This window comes from Rhinopithecus bieti, unplaced genomic scaffold (assembly GCF_001698545.2).
Source record: "Rhinopithecus bieti isolate Rb0 unplaced genomic scaffold, ASM169854v2 scaffold_65646, whole genome shotgun sequence".
NCBI classification, from domain to species: Eukaryota; Metazoa; Chordata; class Mammalia; order Primates; family Cercopithecidae; genus Rhinopithecus; species Rhinopithecus bieti.
This window is the reverse complement of record NW_016825020.1, coordinates 36780-64263: the sequence shown is the minus strand read 5'-3', so window position 1 is coordinate 64263 and position 27484 is coordinate 36780. Positions and strand designations below refer to the sequence as shown.

At 43.3% G+C, this 27484-nt stretch overlaps 1 protein-coding gene across 6 annotated transcripts in view; it reads right to left on the bottom strand.

Moving 5' to 3' along the window:
- The window catches only part of STAU1 (staufen double-stranded RNA binding protein 1), a 66662-nt gene extending 54901 nt beyond the window's left edge, over positions 1-11761 (bottom strand). For 4 of the 6 annotated variants that reach the window (XM_017862759.1, XM_017862761.1, XM_017862760.1 and 1 more), the window contains exons 1-2: positions 11691-11761; positions 2829-3117 (exon numbers count right to left, since the gene is read on the bottom strand). In XM_017862759.1, coding sequence (XP_017718248.1) covers positions 2829-3033 — 205 coding nt within the window. In that variant the 5' untranslated portion in view covers positions 3034-3117; positions 11691-11761. The remainder of the gene's footprint in view (positions 1-2828; positions 3118-11690) is intronic. The other 2 variants (XM_017862766.1, XM_017862765.1) reach the window with 1 other exon arrangement.
- Between the last annotated feature and the right edge of the window lie 15723 nt (positions 11762-27484).

Here is a 27484-nt window from a genome sequence, read left to right as displayed (position 1 = left end):
AAAAAAAAAAAAAAAAACCAACACTGACACCCCATTTATTTCACTGGTCTTGCCATGTTGCAGGGAGGCAACATGTTGTGTTGGGAGGCAGAATATTGTTTTTATTTATTATCCCCCACTCCTTTTTTTTTGGTCAGACCCTGTCTCCTATTCATAAGAATACTGGTTTTAAGTTCTGTTTCTTTAGCCTCAGTTTCTTGTCTACAATATTTTAGGTATTTTCAAGGGTTTTAAATCTTTTTTTTTTTTTTTTTTTTTTTTTTTTTTGAGATGGAATCTCACTCTGTTGCCCAGGCTGGAGTGCAGTCACGTGATCTCGGCTCACTGCAGCCTCTGCCTCCCAAGTTCAAGCGATTCTCCTGCCTCGCCCTCCCAATTAGCTGGGAATACAGGCGCACACCACTACACCTGGCTAATTTTTGTATTTTTAGTAGAGACATGGTTTCACCACGTTGGCCAGGCTGGTCTCAAACTCCAGACCTCAGGCGATCCACCTGCCTCAGCCTCCCAAAGTGCTGGGATTATGGGCATGAGCCCCTGTGTACGGTAAAGTACCTTTAGTTCACTTTCCTAATAATCAGATTTGAATGCTTCTAAACTTTGTTTTGAGTCAGTCGTAGTCTGCTGCCTAGGCTGGAGTACAGTAGTGTGATTATGGTTCACTGCAGCTTCAACCTCCTGGGCTCAAGTGGATCCTCCTGCCTCAGCCTCCTGAATAGCTGGATTACAGGTGTGAGCTACAATGCCCAAATTTATTTTCTTGTTAAAATTTTCTGCGTCATGGCCAGGCATGGTGGTTCACACCTGTAATCCCAGCACTTTGGGAGGCCAAGGCGGGAGATTACTTGAGCCCAGGAGTTGGAGACCAGCCTGGGCAACATGGTGAAACCCCATCTATACAAAAAAATACAAAAATTGTCTGAGCGTGCTCGTGCATGCCTGTGGTCCCAGCTACTCCAGGGGCTGAGGCAGGAGGGTCACTTGAGCCCAGGAGGTCGAGGCTGCCATGAGCTGTAATTATACCACTCTACTCCATCCAGCCTGGGAGACAGAGCGAGACTCTGTCTCAAAAAAAAAAAAAAAAAAACTCCTTGTTGGTTGGCCACGGTGGTTTACACCTGTAATTTCAGTGTTTTGGGATGCCTATTTATTTATGAGACAGAGTCTCACTTTGTTGCTTAGGCTGGAGCGCAATGGTGTGATCTCGGCTCACTGCAACCTCTGACTCCTGGGTTCAAGCAGTTCTCCTGCCTCAGTCTCCTGAGTAGCTGGGATTACAGGTGCCTGCCACTACACTCGGCGGTTTTGTATTTTTAGTAGAGACGGGGTTTTGCTGTGTTGCCCAGGCTCGTCTCCAACTCCTGACCTCAAGTGATCAGCTTGCCTTGGCCTCCTAGATTGCTAGAATTACAGGTGTGAGTCATTGTGCCAGACTGGGAGGCCGATTTAAAAATTAGCTGGGCTTGGTGGTGTGGACCTGTAGTCCCAGCTACTTGGGAGGCTGAGGCAGGAGGATTGCTTGAGCCCAGAAGTTCAAGGCTGCAGTGAACTGTGATAGTGCTGTCTTACAGCAGAGACCCTGTGAAACAAACGAAAAGAAAGAAAGGAAAGGTAAGAAGAGAAAAAAACTCTGCTTCTTTATTCCATTTCTAATTGGTCCTCATTATGATTTCTGAACTACTTCTGGAACCTTCCAGACTTAAACTTACTTGTTCAAAACAGAAATAAAAATAAATAAATGTCAATGTACTTTTTTGCTTTCTAGTAAATCTGGCTGCCCCCTTGCTTGGGATAAAATCTTACAGACACCCAAAAAGAAGGCTTATGCAAATACAAGAGCTCTTCGTCAGCTGTTAGAAATTTATTTATTTATTTATGAGACAGAGTCTTGCCCTGTTGCCCAGGATGGAGTGCGGTGGTATGATCTCGGCTCACTGCAACCTCTGCCTCCTGGGTTCAAGCGATTCTTCTGCATCACCCTCCTGAATAGCTGGGACTACAGGCACGCACCACCACGGCCGTCTATTTTTTGTATTTTTAGTAGAGACAGAGTTTCACCATATTGGCCAGGCTGGTCTTGAACTCCTGACCTTGTGATCCACCCGCCTTGGCCTCCCAAAGTGCTGGGATTACAGGTGTGAGCCACCGTGCCCGGCCTAGTTTTTACTTTTTTCTTTTTTTGAGACGAAGTCTCCCTCTGTTGCCCAGGCTGGAGTGCAACAGCACAATCTCAGCTCACTGCAACCTCCACCTCCCAGGTTCAAGCAATTCTCCTGCCTCAGCCTCCTGAGTAGCTGGAATTACGGGTGTGCATCACCAAGCCCAGCTAGTTTTTGTATTTTTTGTAGAGGCAGGGTTTCACCATGTTGGCCAGGCTGGTCTCTAACTCCTGACCTCTGGTGATCCACCTGCCTCAGCCTCCCAAAGTGCTGGGATTACAGGCATGAGCCATGGCACCTGGCTTGTTCTGGGAAATAATTTTAAATGCAGAATTATCCCATACAACGATGAATATCCAAGGTGGTATTTACTGCTCAATTCTTTCTGCCAGCCACCACTCTTTAACAGATGAGGCTTTATAGTCTGTGTAGTTTTCAGCTTTCACTTCTCTTTCTCACAACCTAAAATGGTCTGTCAACTGAGGCCTCTGTCAATCCCCTACACAACCAGTGTTGTATAACTGGGATAAAGAAGTGTGGGTGGTGATATTTTCTTTTACTTTTTGAAGGTAAATGTGAGAGCTCCCTAAATCTGCAACCTACTTATGAGATCAGAAAACAGGGTAAGAAAACATTTGAAATAGAAGACACTTGGATTTATATGCTTACCTGCAGCTGCACTGGTAGATGTAATAGATGCAGAGGGTAAAGCAGAGTTTTGAATGGGTCTACCTGCATTTTCAGAGGGCAGAGAGCTAGTAGTAGAAGGAATACTCATCAAAGGCTGTGAGAGAAGAGACTGGTTCTTGTTCAGTATTTGGCTCCCTGAGAGAGCAGCAGATGGGTTCTGAACTTGCACTTGAACTTGAGACATGGTCACTTTCAACAAAAGTGAACAAATGCAGGTAAACAGCTTTCAGTGCAGGTTAATTCAGTGCTATGAAGTCTAAAGTTCTACCTAAAAGTTGTAAGGGAAAGAAAATAAAAAGGTAAATTATAGAGGAGATATGTAATTGCCAATATTCAGTCAAAATGGTGTCACCTACTCAGTTATGAAAGTAGCTCCATTTAGCATGTAGCTATGTTGATTTATTCGAAATATGTTTCTCCTGGTATATAGTAAGTTTCTTGGCCTTGTGACTTTCCCACAGTGTTTTTTAAATGATTTACAATACCCGTGTGCTCTGCATATTCATTATACAAAGAGAATCAGTAGGGTACAACATTTATTGGTGAATATTAAGAATTGCAAACTACAGCTTACATTCAAAAATGCAAATTTAAAAGTATGGAGAGGTTTCTATAGTAATTGGGGCATAGTAAAGGTTTCTTTCTGGTCTCAAAATTACGAGAAATTGAAAGCAAACTAGGTTTATAATACCAGGAACAGGTGAATGTGAACAATGCTTCCTTTTAAGGACCAAGGCTCAGATTGACAACCTTAGGGTTTTAAGCTGACAGAAGGAAGGTGGGATACTTCTGTTGTTTCTTTTTCCCTATGGTGATGACAGATGTATTGTTTTCCTAAAAGGCTTGTCTGAGGTCTCATTTAATTACAGACCCCAAACAAGAAAACTATCCCACCCTTACCCAGGCTCACAGATCCTGAGAAGTGATGTGAGTGATGAAGACCATACTAGAGAATTTATACTATTAAAAGCAAAAGCGGAGATGAAGAAGACAGGAACGGATTTTAGACTGGCAATTTTACTGGTGTGGTGGTGGGGTGGGGAGCACTGGAGCTTGTTTACTTCATCTTGTAAATTAAGAAAATAATGAAGGCATTACTTCTAAATACACTAAAGTTCTTCACGAGTCAAAAATAAGGACAGTTGTGCTCATTTTCATGGCCATCCTTTAAAAGCCGAAAATGTTTTTAATGAGTCAAAGTACTTAAAAATAACCAGTGGCAACAAAGACAGAATGACAGGTCTCTCAGGAAATAGCCAACCAATGCAGACACCAGCAAACCAACTAACTAGAAGTTCTATTATAAAGAAACAGTTTGTTACTTTAATTTTTTTTTTGAGTATCAAAATGATTTTTAACGCTGGTCCTCAAGAAAGAGATGAATGACCAGAGCAATTAAGCTACTTGAGGAGTCCTGGCACATTCTCTCTTACTGAGAGCAAAAAGGACTGCAAAACTCAAAAGAATCTCAGTCGAAATGTGACTCTGGATAGCAGAGGCATAAGTACTACCTTACTCAACAAAATTCCCCAAGAGTGCAGTTGTTCCTTTTTACTTTTGGAATCAGAACAAAATAACAGAGGCGTTCCATTGAAGATCTACATAATGGTCTTAGAAGACAAGTCGCCAGTGTCAAGAAACAAGTCCAGAACCATTCAGAAGTCAGCTATGACCTTATTTCATTGGGTCTTTTTCCCCTGTCAGCTGCTAAAATAGAAACTTTTTTCCTCCTCTTCTCTCCTCTCTTCATTTACTCACTCACTCCTCCTTTTCCTTTTTGTAAACTGTCTTAAGAAGAGCACTTTTTACAACAAAAAAGTCACTTGTAGTGTATGTACAACTTCACAATACCAACCACAGGTCTCAAGGTCAAATAATAAGGTAGGAGTAAAGTATCTGCTCCAGAATGTACTTCTATCCCAGAAAGAGCAACCCAACTGTGTCCTGAGTGGCTCTCAGAGTTTGAGACTCTGAATGAATGCCTAAATTTAGAAAGGGTGTGGACCAAGGGATTTTTGGTTAATGCTCTCTAAAGCAGGCTGACTGCCAGGATTTCAAGTCAGTCATAAATGTTTAACTTTTTTTTTTTTTGAGACAGAGCTCTGTCGCCCGGGCTGGAGTGCAGTGGTGCAAACTTGGCTCACTGCAACCTCCGCCTCCTGGGTTCAAGCAATTCTCCTGCCTCAGTCTCCCAAGTAGCTAGGATTACAGGCGTGAGCCACTATGCCTGGCTAGTTTTTGTATTTTTAGTAGAGACAGGGTTTCACCAGGTTGGCCAGGCTGGTCTCAAACTTCTGACCTCAGGTGATCTGCCCACCTCGGCCTCCCAAAGTCCTGGGATTACAAGCGTGAGGCACTGCACTCGGCTCAAGTCAGTCATGAATATGTAAGTTTTCTAGAAGCTGAGAAAGGAACAGGCTTTTTAAAATTAAGACTGCCTCAAAAATATTATCCTTAAATTCACCTAAAGGAGTTATGTCTAACAGTTGGTTGAAACATGTAGTTCAAAACAAACAAAAAAAAAGTTAAACTCTTCAAATAAGACCAGGTAAATTTAAATTTCCAACACGATGAATATGAAAATTCAACAAACAATACTCATAAATTAGTCACCTGCTAATTTAACATTTTTATGTGTCTTATTTAAGCCTGAACAGAGCATCTAAGGCAGTGATTCTCAAGACCGGGCAATTTTGTTCCCCCAGGAGACATCTACCAACATCTGGAGACATTTTTTGGTTGTCACAATCAGCATGCAGAATGGGGGACCTACTGACATCTAGTGGATAGAGGGGCCAGGGATACTGTTTCAAGCACACATATACTAACCCACAAAATACAATCTTACTGCCCGAGCGCGGTGGCTCAAGCCTTTAATCCCAGCACTTTGGGAGGCCGAGACAGGCGGATCACTAGGTCAGGAGATCGAGACCATCCTGGCTAACACGGTGAAACCCCGTCTCTACTAAAAAATACAAAAAACCAGCCGGGCGAGGTGGCGGGCGCCTGTAGTCCCAGCTACTCGGGAGGCTAAGGCAGCAGAATGTCGAAAACCTGGGAGGCGGAGCTTGCAGTGAGCTGAGATCCGGCCATTGCACTCCAGATCTGGGCGACAGAGCGGGACCCCGTCTCAAAAAAAAACAAAAAAAAATACTAAATTCTTGATCTAATGGAACAGTAGCTTATAGTCTTATTTTTTTTTTTTTTTTTGAGATGGGTCTCACTCTTCACGAGGCTGAGCGCAGTAGCGTGGATCTCAGCTTACTGTAGCTCCGCCTCCTGGGTTCACACCTCTCTCCTGCTCAGCCCTCCTTGAGTAGCGGGACTACAGGCGCCACCACCATGCCGCCTGAATTTTTGTATTTTTAGTAGAGCGCGGTGTTTCACCATGTTAGCCAGGATGTGCGTCTCAATGCTCTTCTGACCTCATGATCGGCCCACCTCGGGCCTCCCAAGCCCTGCAACGTGCTGGAGATTACAGCGTGAGTCACCGCACCAGTCACAGTAACTTTATCTTGCAGGAAGAAATCCCTTTCCATCTCAAAGGCCCTAAAAAATAAGATGCTACATTTTTTTTTTTTTTTTGAGCCAGAGTCTCGCTCTGTTGCCAGTGAGCTGCAGTGGCGCAATCTTGGTCACTGCCAAACTCCATCTTCTGGGTTCAAGCGATGTTTCCTGCCTCAGAGCTCCCGAGATAGTTAAGATTTTTTTTTTTTTTTCAGACGGAGTCGGAGTCTCGCTCAGTGGCCGGATCTCAGCTCACTGCAAGCTCCGCCTCCCGGGTTTTCTACATTCTCCTGCCTCAGCCTCCCGAGTAGCTGGGACTACAGGCGCCCGCCACCTCGCCTGGCTAGTTTTTTGTATTTTTTAGTAGAGACGGGGTTCCACCGTGTTCGCCAGGATGGTCTTGATTTCCTGACCTCATGATCCGCCCGTCTCAGCCTCCCAAAGTGCTGGGATTACAGGCTTGAGCCACCGCACCCGGCCCCGAGTAGTTAAGATTACAGGTGTGTACCACCACACCCGGCTACTTTTGTATTTTTAGTAGAGACAGCGTTTTGCCATGTTGGCCGGACTGATCTTCAACTCCTGACCTCAAGTGATCCTCCTGCCTCGGCCTCCCAAAGTGCTGGGACTACAGGCATGAGCCACTAGCATCACCGTGCCCGGCCTGATGCTAGTATTTTAGCACCCAAGCAGATGCTCCTCTCCCAAAGAGAAGCCGGGACAGACATCACAGTTATGAAAGGGGGAAAATATACCATTTGTCCACATAACTCAAAGAACAAATTAAGTTTTTCATTACTGATATTGATATAGTTCATAGCAGCCTTCAAGGAACTGTGGAACTTTGGAAATACAACTTCTATATAAATTCTGAACCTGTTGCTCAACAGTACTGTCCTGAAGACTAAGTCCTTAAATGCAAACAAGTCTTTTCCTTTAAACCTGTCTTCAAGGATTGTTTTCCATCAGGTAAATTAAGGACTCGAGAGATCTAAATGCTTTGTTAGAGTCTTCTTAGAGACAAACGCTATTTTATACACAGTAAAATTAGGTTGAAAAGTTTGAAAAGCAAAGATTCTTCAGATCTCGCTGGTGCTGGAAAACACCTCTTACTGTGAATTGTGTCGTGCTGCCATTTCCCTGCCTCTCTGCCTCCCACATAGATGAGGACCTTTCATCTCCTGGTTTTTTCCCTATTTGAAGGGCTTTAGACACCAGATCAAGAAAACATACTCATCTTAGTCTCAAGCCCTAATTTTACATAGGATACATAAGCACCATAATAAAATGTGCAAAATTATGGAGTTACAGGTATTTCTTTTAAAAGATTCTTTAATTCCATGTCCTTCTGGGTCTTAAGATTGGCTTGGTAACACAAAATCTTCTCATAAAATAGAATCTTGCCTTGGCTGGCAGTTACCATTTTACAAGTGTCAAATAGCTTTTATGGGTTGTGGTGAAAGAGAATCTGGGCACATGAGCTCTACGAAAGTTTTTTTTAATTATACATGATGTACTAAAAAATGGTCACAAAATGTGTATTTGGCACTCAGCAGTGAACCTACCAAGACTAGACTGTACTAGGCACAGTCTGAGTGATTTAATATACAAGAAGGCAGACCCTTCTAGAAATGGTTTACAGAACTATCTGCAATCGTGCTTAGTCTTTTTTTAATTATCTTGTGCTATGGCTAATACATGCTTAGTCTTATCCACTTTCAACTTACAGATTGTTAAATCTTTGCACTATGAAATATTTAAGCAATTATGGGAAAACACTATTATTTTTTTTAACGGAGTCTCGCTCTGTCACCCAGGCTGGAGTGCAGTGGTGCAATCTTGGCTCACTGCAAGCTCCGCCTCCTGGGTTCATGCCATTCTCCTGCCTCAGCCTCCTGAGTAGCTGGGACTACAGGCGCCCGCCACAGCGCCCCGCTAATATTTTGTATTTTTAGTAGAGACGGGGTTTCACCGTGGTCTCGATCTCCTGACCTCGTGATCCGCCTGCCTCGGCCTCCCAAAGTGGTGGGATTACAGGCGTGAGCCACCATGCCCGGCCTGGGAAAACATTATTTTTTTTGGAGACAGTCTCACTCTTGTCGCCCAGGCTGGAGTGCAGTGGCACGATCTTGGCTCACTGTAACCTCTGCCTCCCAGGTTCAAGTGATTCTCCTGTGTCAGCCTCCCGAGTAGTGGGAACTACAGGTGTGTACCACCACACCTGGCTAATTTTTTTTGTGTTTTTAGTAGAAACGGGGTTTCACCATGTTGGTCAGGCTGGTCTTTAACTCCTGGCCTCAACTGATCCACCTGCCTTGGCCTCAACAAAGTGCTGGGATTATAGGCGTGAGCCACCGTGCCCAGTCAAAAAAAACATTTTTAATAATCAATTTTTAAACTGGATTAATACAACTTATAATGTAGTAGCTGTACTTTTGTTTAATCAACGTATCATTCTCTTTCATAATAAGTGATATTTCCAAACAAGATGTGTCTGAAAAAAAAAAGAAGAAGGAAAGAAGTCATCCCAACTTTGGAGAAGCCTCCTTTTCAGATCGTTACAAACATTTCACTAAATGTCTCCCCTTCCAAGTCCTTCGGTAAATCTGATGTAACATGGATATACAGATACAAAGGAGCACTCTGTGCCTCACTGTTATAAAGCAAAAGCAATTCTAAAATATATTCACTTAATAGTCTACAAAAACTTATTAAGCATCTATTACATGTAAACCCACAAATGGCAGACTGTACATTCTTAAATGCTGGAAAGGATCTGTGTGTTAAACTCTTTCTCAAAGACACAAGACGACATCTTTAAGCAATCACGTGTAAATCTATTATTCTGTTCTCTTTAGTTTTTTGAGAGGCTCCACTCCCACAGAAACTTGGTCAATTGAAAAACATTAAGAAATAAACCACTTTTTCTACAATAAAAAGTCCTTTTCAACAGCCTTTAAATACATCTAAAATACCCACATCATTCCTTATACCAGTTATTTCTAAGATTCTTTTCTGACACATCTTTCTTGTTGCAATATGGTTGAATGTTTTCTGAAAGTAAACTCACTCTCTATTACTTCTCCCTCCCAGCCCCACAAAATAGTAATTCATTGACTCCAAACATTATCCAAATACCTGTAGGCAGGGCAGACGCTAGTACAGAAGCATGTCAATCACTATCGTCCTATACGATCGTTTCCAAAATGACTGCTTTAAGGTCAATGTCAAGCAAATAATGTTCAATAGCAGGCCTATATATACTAAATAACCCAATAATAAAAGGTTTTTTTAAAAGAAATATGACCAAACTACTTAAAAAAAAAAAAAAAGAAAGAAACAAATCACTATGTACCTGATGCTCAAGTACAAAGAGGAGATTAGCCCTGAGGAGGCACACTCACTTGCAAGACAATAAAATTAACCAAAAATACTGTCTGGAAACAACCCAGGTTGTTCAAGATCTTTGCACTTGCAATACAAGCGAGACTGAATGTAGTCCCTGTCTTACACTTGGCCCAATGCCATGGGCAATGGAGGACTTTCTTTCCACACAAATATAACAGTTGGGAGGTCAGATGGTCTGCTTAAAGAAACACTTCCTAAAAGAGATTTTCATTATTAATTTTCATCCTAGAAAACCCATCACACCATGCTAAAGTGAAAACAATTTATCTCTACAGTCTAAAAAACTATAAACCTTATTTTCTTTTCTAGTTTCAAAACTTTAACAAGTTTCCATCTCTCCTTCTCTAAGAGATATTCTCAAAACTAACAAAATTCAAGCACATATATTTGTAAACAGTTTTTAATCTAAACTTATACAAACATAGAAAACTTTCAAGGCAATAAAAATGAATACCTGTTCATGATCTGCTGGAGACTTTTAAAAGTAGTACCGTGTGACATATTCTTGACTATGAAGGGGCTTGGTTCAACATAATGGTTAACAGGCTTTTCCTTTCAGAAAAGGGAAACTGTAATCTGTAACCATGTGCCATCTACCTAGAAACACAACTGCATTTACCAGCATCTTCATGCAAAACAGACCAGTGCCAAAACTCACTTTCTAAGAAACCACCCTTGCTGCTAAGTAGCAACCAACAATGTTAAATCAGATCAAACTTCTGAGTTGTAGCTTTCAATTCCACTCCCAGCTCTTGGCAACCCACTCCTCTGTGCCTCAGCTTCCCAAAAACACTTTATAATACGATATTTGACAAAGCCTCAGTTGCAGCAATCAGACAGTCAAAACACTAAAGGAATCCTGAGGCATGATAAAACAATTATTTAAAAAGAAAAGCATTAGGCCGGGCATGGTGGCTCACGCCTGTAATCCCAACACTTTGGGAGGCCAAAGTGGGGGGATCACCTGATGTCAGGAGTTCAAGACCAGCTGACCAACATGGTGAAACCCCATCTCTACTAAAAATACAAAATTAGCCAGGCGTAGTGGCACATGACTGTAATCCCAGCTACTTGGGAGGCTGAGGCAGGAGAACTGCTTGAACTCGGAAGGCTGAGGTGAGCCGACATGGTGCCACTGCACTCCAGCCTGGGCGACAGGAGCAAAACTCCGTTTCAAAAAGAAAGAAAGCAAAGCAAAGCATTATACAAATCCAGTGTGGTGAGTTTAAAACCATTCACTGAGCTTTGTACAACTTCGATAATTTCCTTATGTTTCCACTTCCTCATTCTCAAAAAAAGTGGGTTAACTTGTCTCCTAATTACTACCTCAGAGATATGGTATGGCAATGTGCTTTCAGCTTTTAGAGGGAAAGTGTTAAAAGCAGGAAGCAGTGCTAACCCACGTAGTGTATTTGGCATTGCCCTGACAAAAGACCAGAAAATCCTGAACACTCTTAGAAAACTCCTTTTTTATCTGAATGTTCACAAGCTGCTAGTGGTAAACGAAGCTTGATTCATAACTCTATCTCACGATCGAAAAAAATGCTAAATTTGTTCCACAAGTTTGCAAATCACATTTAACAAACTATCTGAGAAATCGAAGGGTTTTTTTAAAAAACCAAACTACGAAAGATACTATGACCAAGAAGCTTATTGAGCCAGTCACGTTTAATGACAGCTTCAGTCATCAATTCTCATGTCTCTCTGTTTAAAGAACATAGGCTTTACATTCTTGCCAATAACTTTTCCTACTTACTTTCTAATTAAATCAAGAGTAAAGATGAAATTCAAACTGCATAAAATTTATTTTGCTTCTCTAATATTACAGCCAGAAGTAAAAATCATTCTCCACACAACTCATTAAAGAATTCAAAAGTACCAGTGATTATCAACAGGCCAGAAATTACAAAGCCAAATTATATGTACCTTAAAAAGAGGGCGTTCCAGGAACAATGTTGTTTTCGTTCAGTTCTGAGAGGTTAAGTGGTTAATAAACTCTGGAAAATAAAAAGTAATAATTTAGTAGGGTAGGTCTTTTTTCTGAAACTGAAGACATACTGCTCAAGTTTTGGGGAAACCTATAATTTACAAGTAGGGAAGACTGAAGGCATGATGTCATGATTTGAGGCAGCACGCAGTAGAGTCTTCAAAAGACACAAGCGGCCGGACGTGGTGGCTCATGGCCTGTAATCCCAACACTTTGGGAGGCCAAGGCAGGCGGATCACCTGAGGCCAGGAGTTCGAGACCAGCCTGGCCAACATGATGAAACCCCATCTCTACTAAAAATACAAAAATTAGGCTGGGCACGGTGGCTCATGCCTGTAATCCCAGTACTTTGAGAGGCGGAGGTGGGCATATTACAAGGTCAAGAGATTGAGACCATCCTGGCCAACATAGTGAAACCTCATCTCTACTAAAGATACAAAAATTAGCCGGCATGATGGCATACCTGTAGTCCCAGCTACCTGGCAGGCTGAGGCAGGAGAATCCCTTGACCTGGGAGGCAGAGGCTGCAGTGACTCGGGATCGCGCCACTGCACTCCAGCCTGGCAAAAGAGCGAGACTCTGTCTCAAAGAAAATAAATAAATAATACAAAACTTAGCGCAGGCATGTAATCCCAGCTACTTGGGAGGCTGAGGCACAAAAATGGCTTGAATGCAGGAGGCAGAGGTTGCAGTGAGCCAAGATCACGCCACTGCACCCCAGCCTGGGCCACAGAGTAAGACTCTTTAAAAAAAAAAAAAAAAAAATGACACAATTGCCTGGAAGCTGGGTGAAGAATATTTTGCAGAGACACATTTATAAGAGACAGAACTTTCCTTTTCCAGTCCCAATTATTTCCTGATGAGAGTACTGTGAATACCTCATAATCTTTCGGTTTTTTTGTTCGTTTGGGTTATTTTGAGATGGAGTCTCACTCTGTCCCCCAGGCTGGAGTGCAGTGGCGTGATGTTGGCTCCCTGCAACCTCCGCCTCCTGGGTTCAAGCAATTCTCCTGCCTCAGACTCTGGAGTAGCTAAGGTTACAGGAGCCCGCTACCACGCCCGACTAATTTTTGTTTTTTGGGTTTTTTTAGTAGAAACGGCGGAGTTTCACCAAGTTGGCCAGGCTGGTCTCGAACACCTGACCTCAGGTGATCCACCCACCTCGGCCTCCCAAAGTGCTGGGATTACAGGCATGAGCCACCACACCCAGCCTCATAACTTATATTACATATTGTCCAATCACATAGGACTGATTTTCAAACCTGTGTTTTCTTTCCCTTTATACCTACTACTTTATTCATAAATGTCGTTAGCATATGCTTGGTGACCCAAATACAATTTCATGGAAAATTTTACCAATAGGCACTGGGTACATAAAACAGTGGTATATTAAATTGCAAAATATGAAAAAAGCACATTATCTCTAATAAGTCCAAATCATAATCATTTTTAGAAGTGAACTTTAGATGACAGAATTTGAGTTTAATTCTCAAATTCTGCAGTCTATCTAGATGTCCCCCAACTTAAATGGTAGTCATCAGTAGTAACACATAGAATTTCTTACCTTGAGATGCTTTTATACATTCTTACGCTCTTTTTGCTTGTTTCAGTTTCTCACTGCTACTATGGCTTAACAGGCAATAAAAAATTGCTGTTCACTGTCTAATTGATTCCAGAAATAAATCATGAGCTCTAGTTTATTTTCTGGTATTTTAACAGTTCAGGTTCTTTTCGTAGATAGTATATTATACTAACAACTTTCCAGTCTAGAGCCCAGTTGTTCTAATACCTCAGCTATTCAAAAGACTGGCATGAATGGAAACTGAAAAAGGCCTCTGAGCAGCCCAAATACCTAAGACCTTCTAACACAGCCCATGCTTTTTACCAACAGGGGCCTCACTCAAGCCAAGCTTTTCCATGTTAAACAATTATTGTAAGTTTGGGTGTCTAGTTTTTGTTTTGTTTCCAAATCCCCTATTCTGAGAAGCAGGGTGTCTAGTTTTCTTTTTTTCTTTTATTTATTTTTTTTGAGACGGAGTCTTATTCTGTTGCCCAGGCTGGAGTGCAATGGCGCAATCTCGGCTCACCACAACCTCCGCCTCCCAGGATCAAGCTATTCTCCTGCCTCAGCCTCCCGAGTAGCTGAGATTACAGGTGCGTGCCACCACGCCTGGCTAATTTTTGTATTTTTAGTAGAGACGAGGTTTCACCGTGTTAGCCAGGCTAGTCTCCATCTCCTGACCTTGTGATCTGCCCATCTCAGCTTCCCAAAGTGCTGGGATCACAGGTGTGAGCAATCACACCCGGTACAGGCTGTCTAGTTTTCTAGCCCAAAGCAGAAGTAAAAAACAAAAGCCAGGTGTGATGGCTCATGCTTGTAACCCCAGCACTTTGGGAGGCTGATGCAGGTGGATCGCTTGAGCTCAGGTGTTTGAGACCAGCCTGGGCAACAGTCTCTATTAAAATAAAATTTAAAAATTTAAGGGCCAGGTGCGGTGGCTCAGGCCTGTATTCCCAGTACGTTGGGAGGCCAAGGCAGGCAGATCACGAAGTCAGGAGATGTAGACCATCCTGGCTAACACGGTGAAACCCCGTCTCTACTAAAAATACAAAATAATTAGCCGGGCACGGTGGCAGGCGCCTACAGTCCCAGCTACTCAGGAGGTTGAGGCAGAAGACTGGCGAGAACCTGGGAGGCGGAGCTTGCAGTGAGCCGACATCACACCACTGCACTCCAGCATGGATTACAGAGCAAGACTCCGTCTCAAAAAATAATAATAATAATAATAATTTAAAACACACACAAAAAAAGTTAAATACAAGAACGGGAAAAGGGGCTATTAGAGTCAGACATAAAGATGATGCTAAAAAATAACCATCAACTTAGCAAAGAAAGAAGAGAGAGAGGAGAAATACAGCAGACTGCGCCCATATGGATCTCAAATACTTTTACACAGTGATAGCTGAGATTCATACAAACATTCACATTTTGGCCAGGTATGGTGGCTCATGCCTGTAATCCCAACACTTTGGGAGGCCAAGACAGAACTGCTTGAGCCCAGGAGTTCGAGGCCAGTCTAGGAAACAGATGGAGACCCCACCTCTACAAAAAATTTCAAAACTAGCTAGGCGTGGTAGCATGTGCCTGTAGTCTCAGCTACTTGGAAGGCTGAGATGGAAGGACTGCTTGAGACCAGAAGGTTGAGGCTGCAGTGAGCCCTGACCGCATCACTGCACTCCAGCCTAGGCAATAAAGCAAGACTCCATGTCAAAAAAACAACAAAAATTCATATTTCCATATGCAAATCTATGTTTTCAAATCCTCCAATTTCAAAAGATAATCCAAAGCCATCATGATCATTACCAATATATCTATATAGTGCACACTTACCACTGCAATTTTCCACAGTCAAGAATGCATACCAAGCCGGGCACAGCGCTCACGCCTGTAATCCCAGCACGTTGGGAGGCCAAGGCGGGCCGATCACCTGAGGTCAGGAGTTCGAGGCAAGGCTGGCCAACATGGTGAAATCCCATCTCTACTAAAAATACAAAAATTAGGCTGGCGCAGTGACTCATGCCTGTAATTCCACCACTTTGGGAGGTCAAGGCAGGTGGATCACCTGAGGTCAGGAGTTCAAGACCAGCCTGGCTAACATGGTGAAACCCTGTCTCTACTAAAAATAAAAAAAATTAGTCTGGCATGGTGGCACATACTTGTAATCCCAGCTACTTGGAAGGCTGAGGCTGAAGAATCACTTGAACCCGGGAGGCAGAGGTTGCAGTGAACTGAGATTGGGCCACTGCACTCCAGCCTGGGTAACAGAGCGAGACTCTGCCTCAAAAATAGAATAAAATAAACATATAAAAATTAGTCAGGCATGACCAGGCACAGTGGCTCATGCCTGTAATCCTAACACTTTGGGAGGCTGAGGCAGGCGGATCACAAGGTCAGGAGATTTGAGACCATCCCGGCTAACACGGTGAAATCCCGTCTCTACTAAAAATAAGAATTAAAAAATAGCCAGGCGTGGTGACAGGCACCCGTAGTCCCAGCTACTCCAGAGACTGAGGCAGGAGAACAGCGTGAACCTGGGAGGCGGAGCTTGCAGTGAGTGGAGATCACGCCACTGCACTCCAGCCTGGGCGACAGAGCGAGACTGCACCTCAAAAAAAAAAAAAAAATTAGCCAGGCATGGTGGCGCACGCCTGTAATCTCAGCTTCTCGGGAGGCTGAGGTGGGAAAATAGCTTGAACCTGGAAGGTGGAGGTTGCAGTGAGCCGAGATCACGCCAGTGCACTCCAGCCTGGGTGACAGAGCAAGACTCCATTTCAAAGGAAAACAAAAGCATATTAGAATACAAGAGCATGAATTAAATTCACTACTTTATTCATTCAACAAATAATTATTCAACACCTATTTGTAGGCACTATTCTAGGCACTGGGGAAAGGTATGCACAATAAGACATAGTCACTGTCCGGATGGAATTCACATTCGTACACCCAACACAAATTTTTTAATAAATAACTCACAGTAGCCCTTTAGTAGTAACGTAGCACTGGTCGGGCGCGGTGGCTCACACCTGTAATCCCAGCACTTTGGGAGGCCAAGGTGGGCGGATCACAAGGTCAGGAGATCGAGACCATCCTGGCTAACACAGTGAAACCGCGTCTCTACTAAAAAATACAAAAAATTAGCCAGTCCTGGTGGTGGGCACCTGTAGTTCCAGCTACTCAGGAGGCTGAGGCAGGAGAATGGCTTGAACCCGGGAGGCAGAGCTTGCAATCAGCCAAGATTACGCCGCTGCACTCCAGCCTGGGTGACAGAGCAAGACTCTGTCTCAAAGAAGAAAAAAAAAAATACACAGCACTTCATAACTGAAAAAGACACATAAAAATGTAAAAGATGGCTAGGTATGGTGGCCCACGCCTATAATCCCAACACTTTGGGAGGCCAAGGTGGGAGGACAGAGCCCAGGAGTTTGAGACCAGGCTGAGCAACATACTGAGACTCTTGTCTCTACAAAAAAAATTTTTTTTTTTTTTTTTTGAGGCGGAGTCTCGCTCTGTCGCCCGGACTGGAGTGCAGTGGCCGGATCTCAGCTCACTGCAAGCTCCGCCTCCCGGGTTTACACCATTCTCCTGCCTCAGCCTCCCGAGTAGCTGGGACTACAGGCGCCCGCCACCTCGCCCGGCTAGTTTTGTATTTTAGTAGAGACGGGGTTTCACTGTGTTAGCCAGGATGGTCTCGATCTCCTGACCTCGTGATCCGCCCGTCTCGGCCTCCCAAAGTGCTGGGATTACAGGCTTGAGCCACCGCGCCCGGCCCAAAAAATTTTTTTAAAGTAGCTAGATGTGGTGGCACACACACCTTGATCCCAGCTACTTGGGAGGCTGAGGTGGGAGGACTGCTTGAACCCAGGAGGTGGAGGCTGCAATGAAGGGTGATTGTGCCAGTGCGCTACAGCCTAGATGACAGAGTGAGACCCTGTGTCAAAATCAAACAAACAGCGACAACAAAATACGTAAAAAGGTATTTAGGGTAAGGGCAAACCAGCTGTTGGGTATGATGTAAAAAAACTCTCAAGTGGGAATCTGAGTTTGGGTTGCAACTCTGCCACTCAGTTGAATAACCCTAAGCAAGCTACATCTGTAGGCCTCACCCTTTTAATATGTAAAATGGGGTTATGCCTGTAATCCCAGCACTTTGGGAGGCCGAGGCAGAAGGGTCACTTGAGGCCAGGATTTCCAGACCAGCCTGGGCAACACAGTGAGACCCCCATCTCACAACAATTTAAAAATTAGCCAGGTGTGGTGCCATGTGCCTGTAGTCCCAGATACTTGGGAGGCTGATGTGGGAGGATTGTTTGGGCCCATCAGGTTGAGGCTACAGTGAGCTATGATCGTACCACAACACTCCAGCCTGGGGTGATGAAAAAAAAAAAAATGGGATACAATGACAATTTTTTTTTTTTTTTTTTTTTTTTTTTTTTTTTATTGTTTGTTTTTGAGACAGAGTCTCATTCCGTCACCCAGGCTGAAGTGCAGTGGCATCATCGCCACTCACTGCAACCTCCACCTCCTGGGTTCAAGCAACTCTCCTGCCTCAGCCTCCCGCACAGCTGGAATTATAGGCACCCACCACCACACCTGGCTGATTTTTGTATTTTTAGTAGAAACAGGGTTTCACCATGTTGGCCAGGCTAGTCTTGAACTCCTGACCTCAAGTGATCCGCCTGATGGCCTCCCAAAGTGCTGGGATTACAGGGGTGAGACACCATACCCAGCCTACCACAATTTCTTTTGTTTTTTTGAGACAGAGTCTCGCTCTGTCGCCCGGGCTGGAGTGCAGTGGCCGGATCTCAGCTCACTGCAAGCTCCACCTCCCGGGTTTATGCCATTCTCCTGCCTCAGCCTCCGGAGTAGCTGGGACTACAGGTGCCCGCCCCCCCCCCGTCCAGTTTTTTTTTTTTTTTTTTTTTTTTTTTAGTAGAGACGGGGTTTCACCGTGTTAGCCAGGATGGTCTCGATCTCCTGACCTCGTGATCCACCCGTCTCAGCCTCCCAAAGTGCTGGAATTACAGGCTTGAGCCACCGCGCACGGCCACAATTTCATATGATTAATAAAGCAGTAATCATATGATTCTTGGGTGGATTACCTGGTAATGTAGGCGAAATGCTTGTAAACTATGACATGCCGGCTGGGTGTGGTGACTCATGCCTGTAATCTCAGCACTTTGGGAAGTCGAGGCAGGTGGATCACAAGGCCAGGAGTTTGAGACCAGCCTGGCCAACAGGGTGAAACCCTGTCTCTACTAAAATACAAAAAAAAAAAAAAAAAACTAGCCGGGTACGGTGGCAGGCACCTGTAATCCCAGATACCCGGCAGCTGAGCCAGGACAATCGCTTGAACCCGGGAGGTGGTGGTTGCAGTGAGCAGAGACCACGCCACTGCACTCCAGCCTGGGCAACAGGGCAAGACTCCGTCTCAAAAACAAAAAAAAAACAAAAAGTCCAGGCACAGTTGCTCACGTCTGTAATCCCAGCACTTTGGGAGGCCGCAGTGGGCGGATTACGTAGTCAGGAGTTCGAGACCAGCCTGACCAACATGGTGAAACCTCATCTCTACTAAAAATTAAAAAATTGGCTGGGCGCGGTGGCTCAACCTGTAATCCAGCACTTTGGGAGGCGAGAGCGGTCACGACGGTCAGGAGATACGAGACCAATCCTGGGCTAACACGGCTGAAACCCGTCTCTACTAAAAACTTACAAAAAACTAGCGGTGAAGGTGAGCGGTGCGCCCCCCTGTAGTCCCAGCTATCGGGAGGCTTGAGCAGGAGAATGGCGGGAACCCGGGAGGCGGAGCTTGCAGTGAGCTGGATCCGGGCACTGCACTCAGCTGGGCAGGAGAGCGAGACTCCGTCTCAAAAAACAAAAAAAAAAAATTGGCAGGCATGGGATATTGCAGACTGTAGCCCAGTACCTGAGAGGCTTGAGGCAGGAAAACACCTGAAACCCAGGAGGGTGGAAGTTGCAGGTTGAGCACGTCACTGCACTCCGCCTGGGCAACTAGCCCACTCCTTCTCAAAAACAAAAACAAAACAAAAACAGATATGACATGCCCATAGATCCAAAGTCAGATGTTAAACATTTATTAGGGTAGACCATAACTTACATTATAAAATGATAATAAAAGCCACATTCAAAACACCTATTATGAAGATTAAAAGGCCGAGGCGGAGGGATCACCTCAGGTCGGGAGTTCGGAAAACCAGCTTGGCCAACATGGTGAAACCCATTCTCACTAAAAATACCAAAATTAGTTGTGCAAATGGTGGGGGGGCTTCTGATCCCGCTACTTGGAGGCGACGGCAGGAGAAGTGCTTTAACCCGGGAGACAAGAGGTTGCAGGGAAGCTGAGATTGAGCACGTGACCTTCAGCCTGATGACGAGTGAGACTCCATCTCATCTATATATATATAGATAGATTAATACATATATATAGATTATATGTATTAAAATATATATATATTAAATAAGAAGAACAAGCAAACCGAAAAGGCCGGCACAGTGGTCATGCCTGTAATCCAAGCACTTTGGAAAGGGTGAGGCTGGCAGATACGAAGTTCAGGAGATCAAAGACCATCCTGGCTAAAATGTGAAATCCCATACATCTACTAAAAATCAAAAATTAGCCAGGTGTGGTGGCAGGGCGCCTGTAGTCCAGCTGCTCAGGGAGCTGAGGCAGGAGAATGGTGTGAACCCAGGAGCGGAGCTTGCAGTGAGCCGAGATTTGTGCGCATGCATCCAGGCCGGGCAACGAGCAAAACTCCATCTCAAAAAAAAAACAAAGGTTGGGCACAGTGGCCCACACCTGTAATCCCAGCACTTGGGAGGCCAAAGCAGGTGGATCACCTGAGGTCAAGAGTTCGCAACCAGCCTGGCCAACATGGCGAAACCCCATCTCTACTAAAAATACAAAAATTAGCTGGGCATGGTGGTGCACGCCTGTAATCCCAGCTACTCAGGAGGTTGAGGCAGGAGAATCGCTTGAACCTGGGAGGTGGAGGTGGCAGTGAGCTGAGATCGCGCTACTGCATTCCAGCCTGGGCTACAAGAGAGAAACGCCATCTCAAAAAAAAAAAAAAGATGATAAAAAGTAGCAAATTATAGAAAGTCACTCATGCAAAAGAAAGTTGATTTCACTTGTATTCTTTTTTATGTTTGGTGCTTGAATACATTCTCAGCTAAAAGGAAAATTACTATACAGAAGTAGTCACTTGCTAAACATTACAGGTTGCAAAGGTTTACTCAATGATAAACCAAAAGGAAACTTACTTGCCTAACTATATTTGACTGTCATCTAGGTAAAGGGTCATGGAGCTTTCATGAGCAGGTGATTGTGCAACAAGGAAAATAAGCTTCCAAGCATAATTAGACTTATCATTACATATAAATTGTTCTTTCTGACAGAGGAAAGGACTGCCCAACATTCTGCATAAAATCACAATGGCTTCGGCAAACAATGGCCCTATTTGTATCGAGGTGGAATCTGCAAGGGTAGAAAATTCATGCCTCAGTTAATTGTAATCTATAGAAGGCATGGACTTCAAAAAAGCAAAGACAGGAGAAAATCAGACAAGATCTAGTTAGATCCTAAAGCTCATCTCTGAAGGGAGCTAATATAGTAACAATGTAAGCAGCATTATCTGCTCACTTCATCCCAAGGGGTATTTCCAACACCTTTTAGTGATTAGCGAGACATGCTATGTCATTACAGACTACACGGTAGCCTCAGTTGAAGTTAAACACAAAATGGAACTTCAGACACCATCTCACTAAAAGCTCAAATCCAAAGGCAGATTTAATTTCATTGATCCAGCCTTTTAAGACTAGCCATAAAAGACGACGACTGCCCGGGTGGAATACCAAAGAAGCTTCTGATTCAGATCACCGATTCAAAGAAAAGTAAAAACAAAATTGTTCAGGAAGCAGCTCAATTCCAAACAGAAAGCTGCATTAAATACTCCCAACAGTATCAGCCACAAAAAGGATGTTAGAAAGGGCTAGGAAGCAAACAGGACAACCAGCACCTATCCTATAAAGTTAATTGGAAGCTTAGTTAACTCATTTCCACTAAAGCAGAACGTTAGAATTCAGAAGAAATGAATTTTTTAGCAACAATCTGGACTACTGGCTTTTTGTTTTTGTTTTTTTTTGTACATGGAGTTTTGCTCTGTCACCCAGGCTGGAGTGCAGTGGCACAATGTCAGGTCACCGCAACCTCCACCTGCCGGGTTCAAGCCATTCTCCTGCTTCAGTCCCCCAAGTAGCTGAAATTACAGGCACACACCACCACACCCAGTTAATTTTTGTATTTTTAGTAGAGACAGGATTTCACCATGTTGGCCAGGCTGGTCTCGATCTCCTGACCTCTGGTGATGCGCCTGCGTTGGCCTCCCAGAATGATGGAATTACAGGCGTGGGCCACTGTGCCGGCAATTTTTAACAAACTTGATGGCACATGATAGTAGTAATTTAGGAGCTGGCCTCCAACACAAAGGTTAATAAGACAGCCCCTCCCCACACACAAACCTGTGGATCAGTTTTAAGTTTTAGCTTAATTTGATATAACAAATAAAAGCAAACTGGAAAGCTATTTCAAGAGTCCATGTAAAAGACTATTACTTAACCAAGCTTTCTTTCAAATTGATCTAAGGTTCTAATGAGCAAAATTCATCCTAGCTGCTGTGGTGGGGAGAGTCGGGGGAGGGCCGCTAGTGACAAGCAGAAACAATTATCCTAAACAAAAAGCACCTAAGCATAATTTAGAGACAAAGCATGGTTCAGTGGAAAGAATACTGACTTTGGAGCCAGACCAGACAGCCTATGCTCTAGAACTAATACTTGGTGTCTCAGGACTCTGAGTCAGTTATCTGGCCTCTCGGAAGTAACCTCAGCAATTACGACCTTTCCGTTGCAAAGATGTTTGCATTAGAAATACAACATAAAGGGTCTAAGAAACCCTTTTATTTTGGTTCAAGGAAAGAGCTAAATGAACTGCAACTTTTATATTATTAGATAAATTCAACCTGACCTTTTAGATTCCTTTTCTGCATAAAATAACCTTCATCCTGTAATTCTAACCTGGCACATGGTTAGAATCACAGAGCTCAACAGTAGCCAGTATTATTATCCAGCAAATTCACTAAACCTGTTCTTACACACGAACATCTATAAAACTTACAGCGACACTCCACTTGTAAAAAGTTTTAAATGGGATCAGAGAATATGCTGACTAAAACCAACCCACTCACTGAGCAACCAGTTCTGTAGCTACATCAAATACAGGGGTAAGGCCGGGCACAGTCGCTCAAGCCTGTAATCCTAGCACTTCTCGAGGTTGAGGCGGGTGGACTGCCTGAGCTCAGGAGTTCGAGACAGGCCTGGGCAACACAGCAAAACTCCGTCTCTACTAAAAATACAAAAAATTAGCCGGGTGTGGTGGTGCTCGCTTGTAGTCTCAGCTACTCGGGAGGCTGAGGCAGGAGAATTGCTTTAACCCAAGAAGCGGAGGTTGCAGTGAGCCGAGATCACACCCCTGCACTCCAGCATGGGCAACAAGGCAAGACTGTCTCCAAAAAAAAAAAAAGGACAAAAAAAAGCAGAGGCAATCTAATGAAGGTTTAACCCTCAGCAATCACTTTCATTCAGGGGAAAAGACCCCAATGTATTTAAATAGATTTTCTTAGCCTTTATTGTCTGGGAGACATGACACAAAATTTCTATCATAATAAAATGGCCAGTTTTGCTTCCACTACTGTTGTAAACCCACATAGTCATCACACTTCTTTCCCAAATTAGATTCCAGATTAAACATAAGCCAGATGGGTTACAGATTTGATATTTAGAAGACCAATTTTTAATCGAAAGCAAACACTTTCTCAAATAGATTTTTCCACTTTTGCTTTCAGTAAATATACTTTGAGGGAGCTCCCTGAGTCTACTTCTTTAATAAACATTTGTAATCCCAGAAACTATACAGCAATTAACAGCCTAAGGGATTTTTCTCTACTTCCATTTATCTGGTGACATAAATCACTGTTACATCAACCTTATTCACTAGTATGGGAATGTAAACATTTAAAAAATAAATTAAGCTATTTGCAGTAATTTCCATTTTACCACTTTAAAAATATTACTTTTCTTTCAGTAAGGTTTTCTAGTTCAGAGCATTAAGCTGTCAATAAGACAGATATCTAAGCCATCCATCCAGTGGCATTTGATAAGATAAACTTAGCTATATATTTATAATCCTATTATCTCCTTAGCAGGTGAGAACAATGGATTTGGCCAACATTATTCAAGCTTCATAATACTGTACGGTAAAATGTTAATGATAAAGAGTAGATGGTATTCATCACCATGAAACAGGGCAGAAATAAACAGAAAGTAGATGGTATCTAAAGAGATGTACAATAAAACTTCATAAACTTTGTTAATATGTTTGAAATTTTTCATAATAAAATGGTGGGGGTAAATAACCATAGCAACTAACATGCCCTCTCACAGTTCAACCGTTAACTGGCAATTTATATTTTTTGGAATAGCACAAATGGTATACAGCCTTGATTCTGGTGAAGTTTTATTTAAAGAAAACCTCATGTAGAAAATTACACGAGAAGCATTTCAACCACAAATGTCTCCATCACCAGAAGTCAAGGTAAAATAACCTGTTATAGGTCTAATGTGAAACAAATCTGTCATAAAATTCTCTAAATACTTTTGAAAGCTCTAAAAAAGCTACCTCAAAGCTCTTGAGAGGGGAGGAATTTATACTTCCTCAAATTGAACAATTCTGCATCACTAAATATGACATCAAATAAGATGATCCAATTTAGAAGCTCATGAAAACAAGGCCTCTGCCTATAAATTCCAGCTACTAAGGAGGCTGAGGTGGGAGGATCACTTGGGCTCAGGAGTTCAAGATCAGCCTGGGCAACAAACTCTGGAACTGGCTTGTGGAATCCCACAAAAAGATACCTTTTTCATGAAAGTTTCATCTTTATACTGAATGACACTCTTACTCAATCCAGTAAAAAGGCTCAAAGAAAGTTGCCCTACAGGCCAGGCGTGGTGGCTCACGCCTGTAACCCCAGTACTTTGGGAGGCGGAGGTGGGCGGGATCACGAGGTCAGGAGATGGAGACCATCCTGGCTAACACAGTGAAACCCCATCGCTACTAAAAATACAAAAAAAAATTAGCTGGGCCTGGTGGCGGGCGCCTGTAGTCCCAGGTACTCGGGAGGCTGAGGCAGGAGAATGGCGTCAACCCAGGAGGCGGAGCTTGCAGTTAGCTGAGATTGTGCCACAGCACTCCAGCCTGGGTGACAGAGTGAGACTCAGTCTCACAAAAAAAAAAAAAAAAAAAGAAAGAAAGCTGCCCTACAAACTGAGACTACCTTGTGGTATTGGGGAGACAGACAGGATGAAGCAGCATCCAGTTTGATAACATCCAGAATGATATTAATGCTCTGGACTTTAGAATGGGGGTGGAGGAGAGTTCCATGAGTCATGGCCATTTCTAAACTTAAAACACAGTAAATCCTCTCTTAACGTAAGGGATTGGTTCTGGGAAACTGAGACTGCCGACTAACACAGGCTAACTGATACAAAGAAGAGTTAGGTTCTAGGGCACATTTCTCATCAGAAAAACATCACCAAACTTTCAAATAAAGACCAAACACTTTTAATATTAAACACTGAAATAAATGTGAAGTAGACAAACTTTTTTTTTTTTATTTTTTTGAGACATACTTTGGCTCTTGTTGCCCAGGCTGGAGTGCAATGGCACGATAACCGCTCACTGCAACCTCTGCCTCCCAGGTTCAAGTGACTCTCCTGCCTCAGCCTCCTGAGTAGCTGGGATTACAGGCGCCCGCCAACAAGCCTGGCTAATTTTTTGTATTTTTAGTAGAGACAGGATTTCGCCATGCTGGCCAGCTGGTCTCCTGATCTCAGGTGATCTGCCCGTCTCAGCCTCCCAAAGTGCTGGGATTACAGGCGTGGGGCTGCAGTAAGCCGAGATTGCACACAGCCTGGGCGACAAGAGTGAAACTCCATCTCAAAAAAAAAAAAAAATTTACCACTTATTCCAGTTCAGGGTTGGGGTGGCTGCAGCCTATCCCAGCAGCTCAGGGTGCAAGGCCGGAACCGGCCCTAGACAGGATATCCACTGCAGAAAGCGCTCACACATACACACACTGCTCCACACACCAGTGAACCTCATGTGCACAGCTTTGGGATGTGGGAGGAAATCAACAGTACCCAGAGAAAACCTATGCAGGGATAGGGAGAATGTGCAAACTCCACAGTTTTTCTCCTCACATTGTCTTGAAACAACATTATTCAAGGATCTGCTGTAATCTGTATATACCTGGGCTTTCTGGCTGAAACATAAAAGAGAGCAACTTATTCTGAAGAAACTATATTAACGGTAACAATTCTCAATGCTTATAATTTTTACTCTAAGCTTAATGGGAAGCACTACACATTTTCTAAAATGTGTTGTGTCCTTTCCCAGATACTAAATTGGCGTTTCTCTCCTAAATAAATTTTAAGAGGTGTATCCTTCCCCATCTTCCAGGTAGTAATAACTAAAACGTAACATGTAACATTTCCACTGTACCAGATCAAGCTCAAAAGTAAACCTACAAAACTGAAATAATGTTACAGATCTAAAAGTTGAAAACTATTTACGACTAGAAATTTGAAAAGTTATGCAACAATGACAAACATTTATAATATTCCTGTCAACTTCCATTGTAAGAGAGATCTTTTAGACACAAGAAAGAAAAACGTGAACACTCATGCTGTGATTTCATACTATTCACAAAAATTAAGGCTTCATTCATATTTGCTAAATTTGTTATTTGGAAATAGAGCAGATGGGGGCTCTTTGGAAAACAATTCTATGATAAAAGATTATCTTTTGCTTAATTCTTAACCTAAGGTAACAGCAGTATCTTTACACAACTACTGTAAAGAAACTTTTTAAGTTTTCGTTACGAATTATTAACTGTAGTTTAACTTTGACACAAAGTTATCTCTATTAAAGTGGGTTAACAGGCAGGTCTCTGCCAAACAGGACTAGGGAAATCTGTATTTCTGTTTGCTTTTCAATTATAGTCATTAATAGCTCAAGAATTTTTGCTTTTGTACACAACAAAGAAGCAAGGCTGTATTTTGACTTTGAGGAGCTGAAAGCATTGAATCAAGAGCTAATTTTCTTTTTCTTTTCTGCTGTACAGAAACCATTTATAAACAGAGAAGGGAAGCCCAACAAACAAAATGAGAACTATTATTCTACTAAAAGTAAATTTTGTGACATTAATCTAGAGCAATCTGGTAAAAGTCAAAATCGCTAATGTTGCGATACAATGTTTAAGATTTGTTTCAAAATAATCTAGTTTGTGTGGGGGGATACAACATGAAACAAAACCGACCTTGGCTATGAGTTAATAATTGTCAAAGCTGAGTGAGTGACTAATACATGGGGTTCTCCACAGTATTCGAGTTTTACATATTTTCCAGAATAAAAAGATTTTTTTAAATGGTATTTAAAATACCATTTCCCTACTGCAATATGCCATTGTGATATGGCAGTATTAGACATGCTTTACACTGTTTGTATAGTTGTTTGCTTACGTGGTTTTTTGGGTTTTTTTTTTGTTTTTTTTTTTGAGACAGTCTCGCTCTGTCGCTCAGGCAACCTCCGCCTCCCGGGTTCAAGCGATTCTCCTGCCTCAGCCTCACGAGTAGCTGGGACTGCAGGCGCCCGCCACCACACCCGGCTATTTTTTGTATTTTCAGCAGCGACGGGGTTTCACCATGTTGGCCAGGATGGTCTCCGTCTCCTGACCTCGTGATCCACCCGCCTAGGCCTCCCAAAGTGCTGGGATTACAGGCATGAGCCACCGCGCCTAGCCTGCTTATGGAGGCCGAGGCGGGTGGATAACGAGGTTAGGAGTTCAAGACCAGTCTGGCCAACATGTCAAAACCCTGTCTCTATTAAAACTACAAAAATTAACACGGCGCGGCGGCGGGCGCCTGTAATCCCAGCTACTCGGTAGGCTGAGACAGGAGAATCGCTTGAACCCAGGGGGCAGAGGTTGCAATGAGCCGAGATCGTGCCACTGCACTCCAGCCTGGGCGACAGCGTGAGACTGTCTA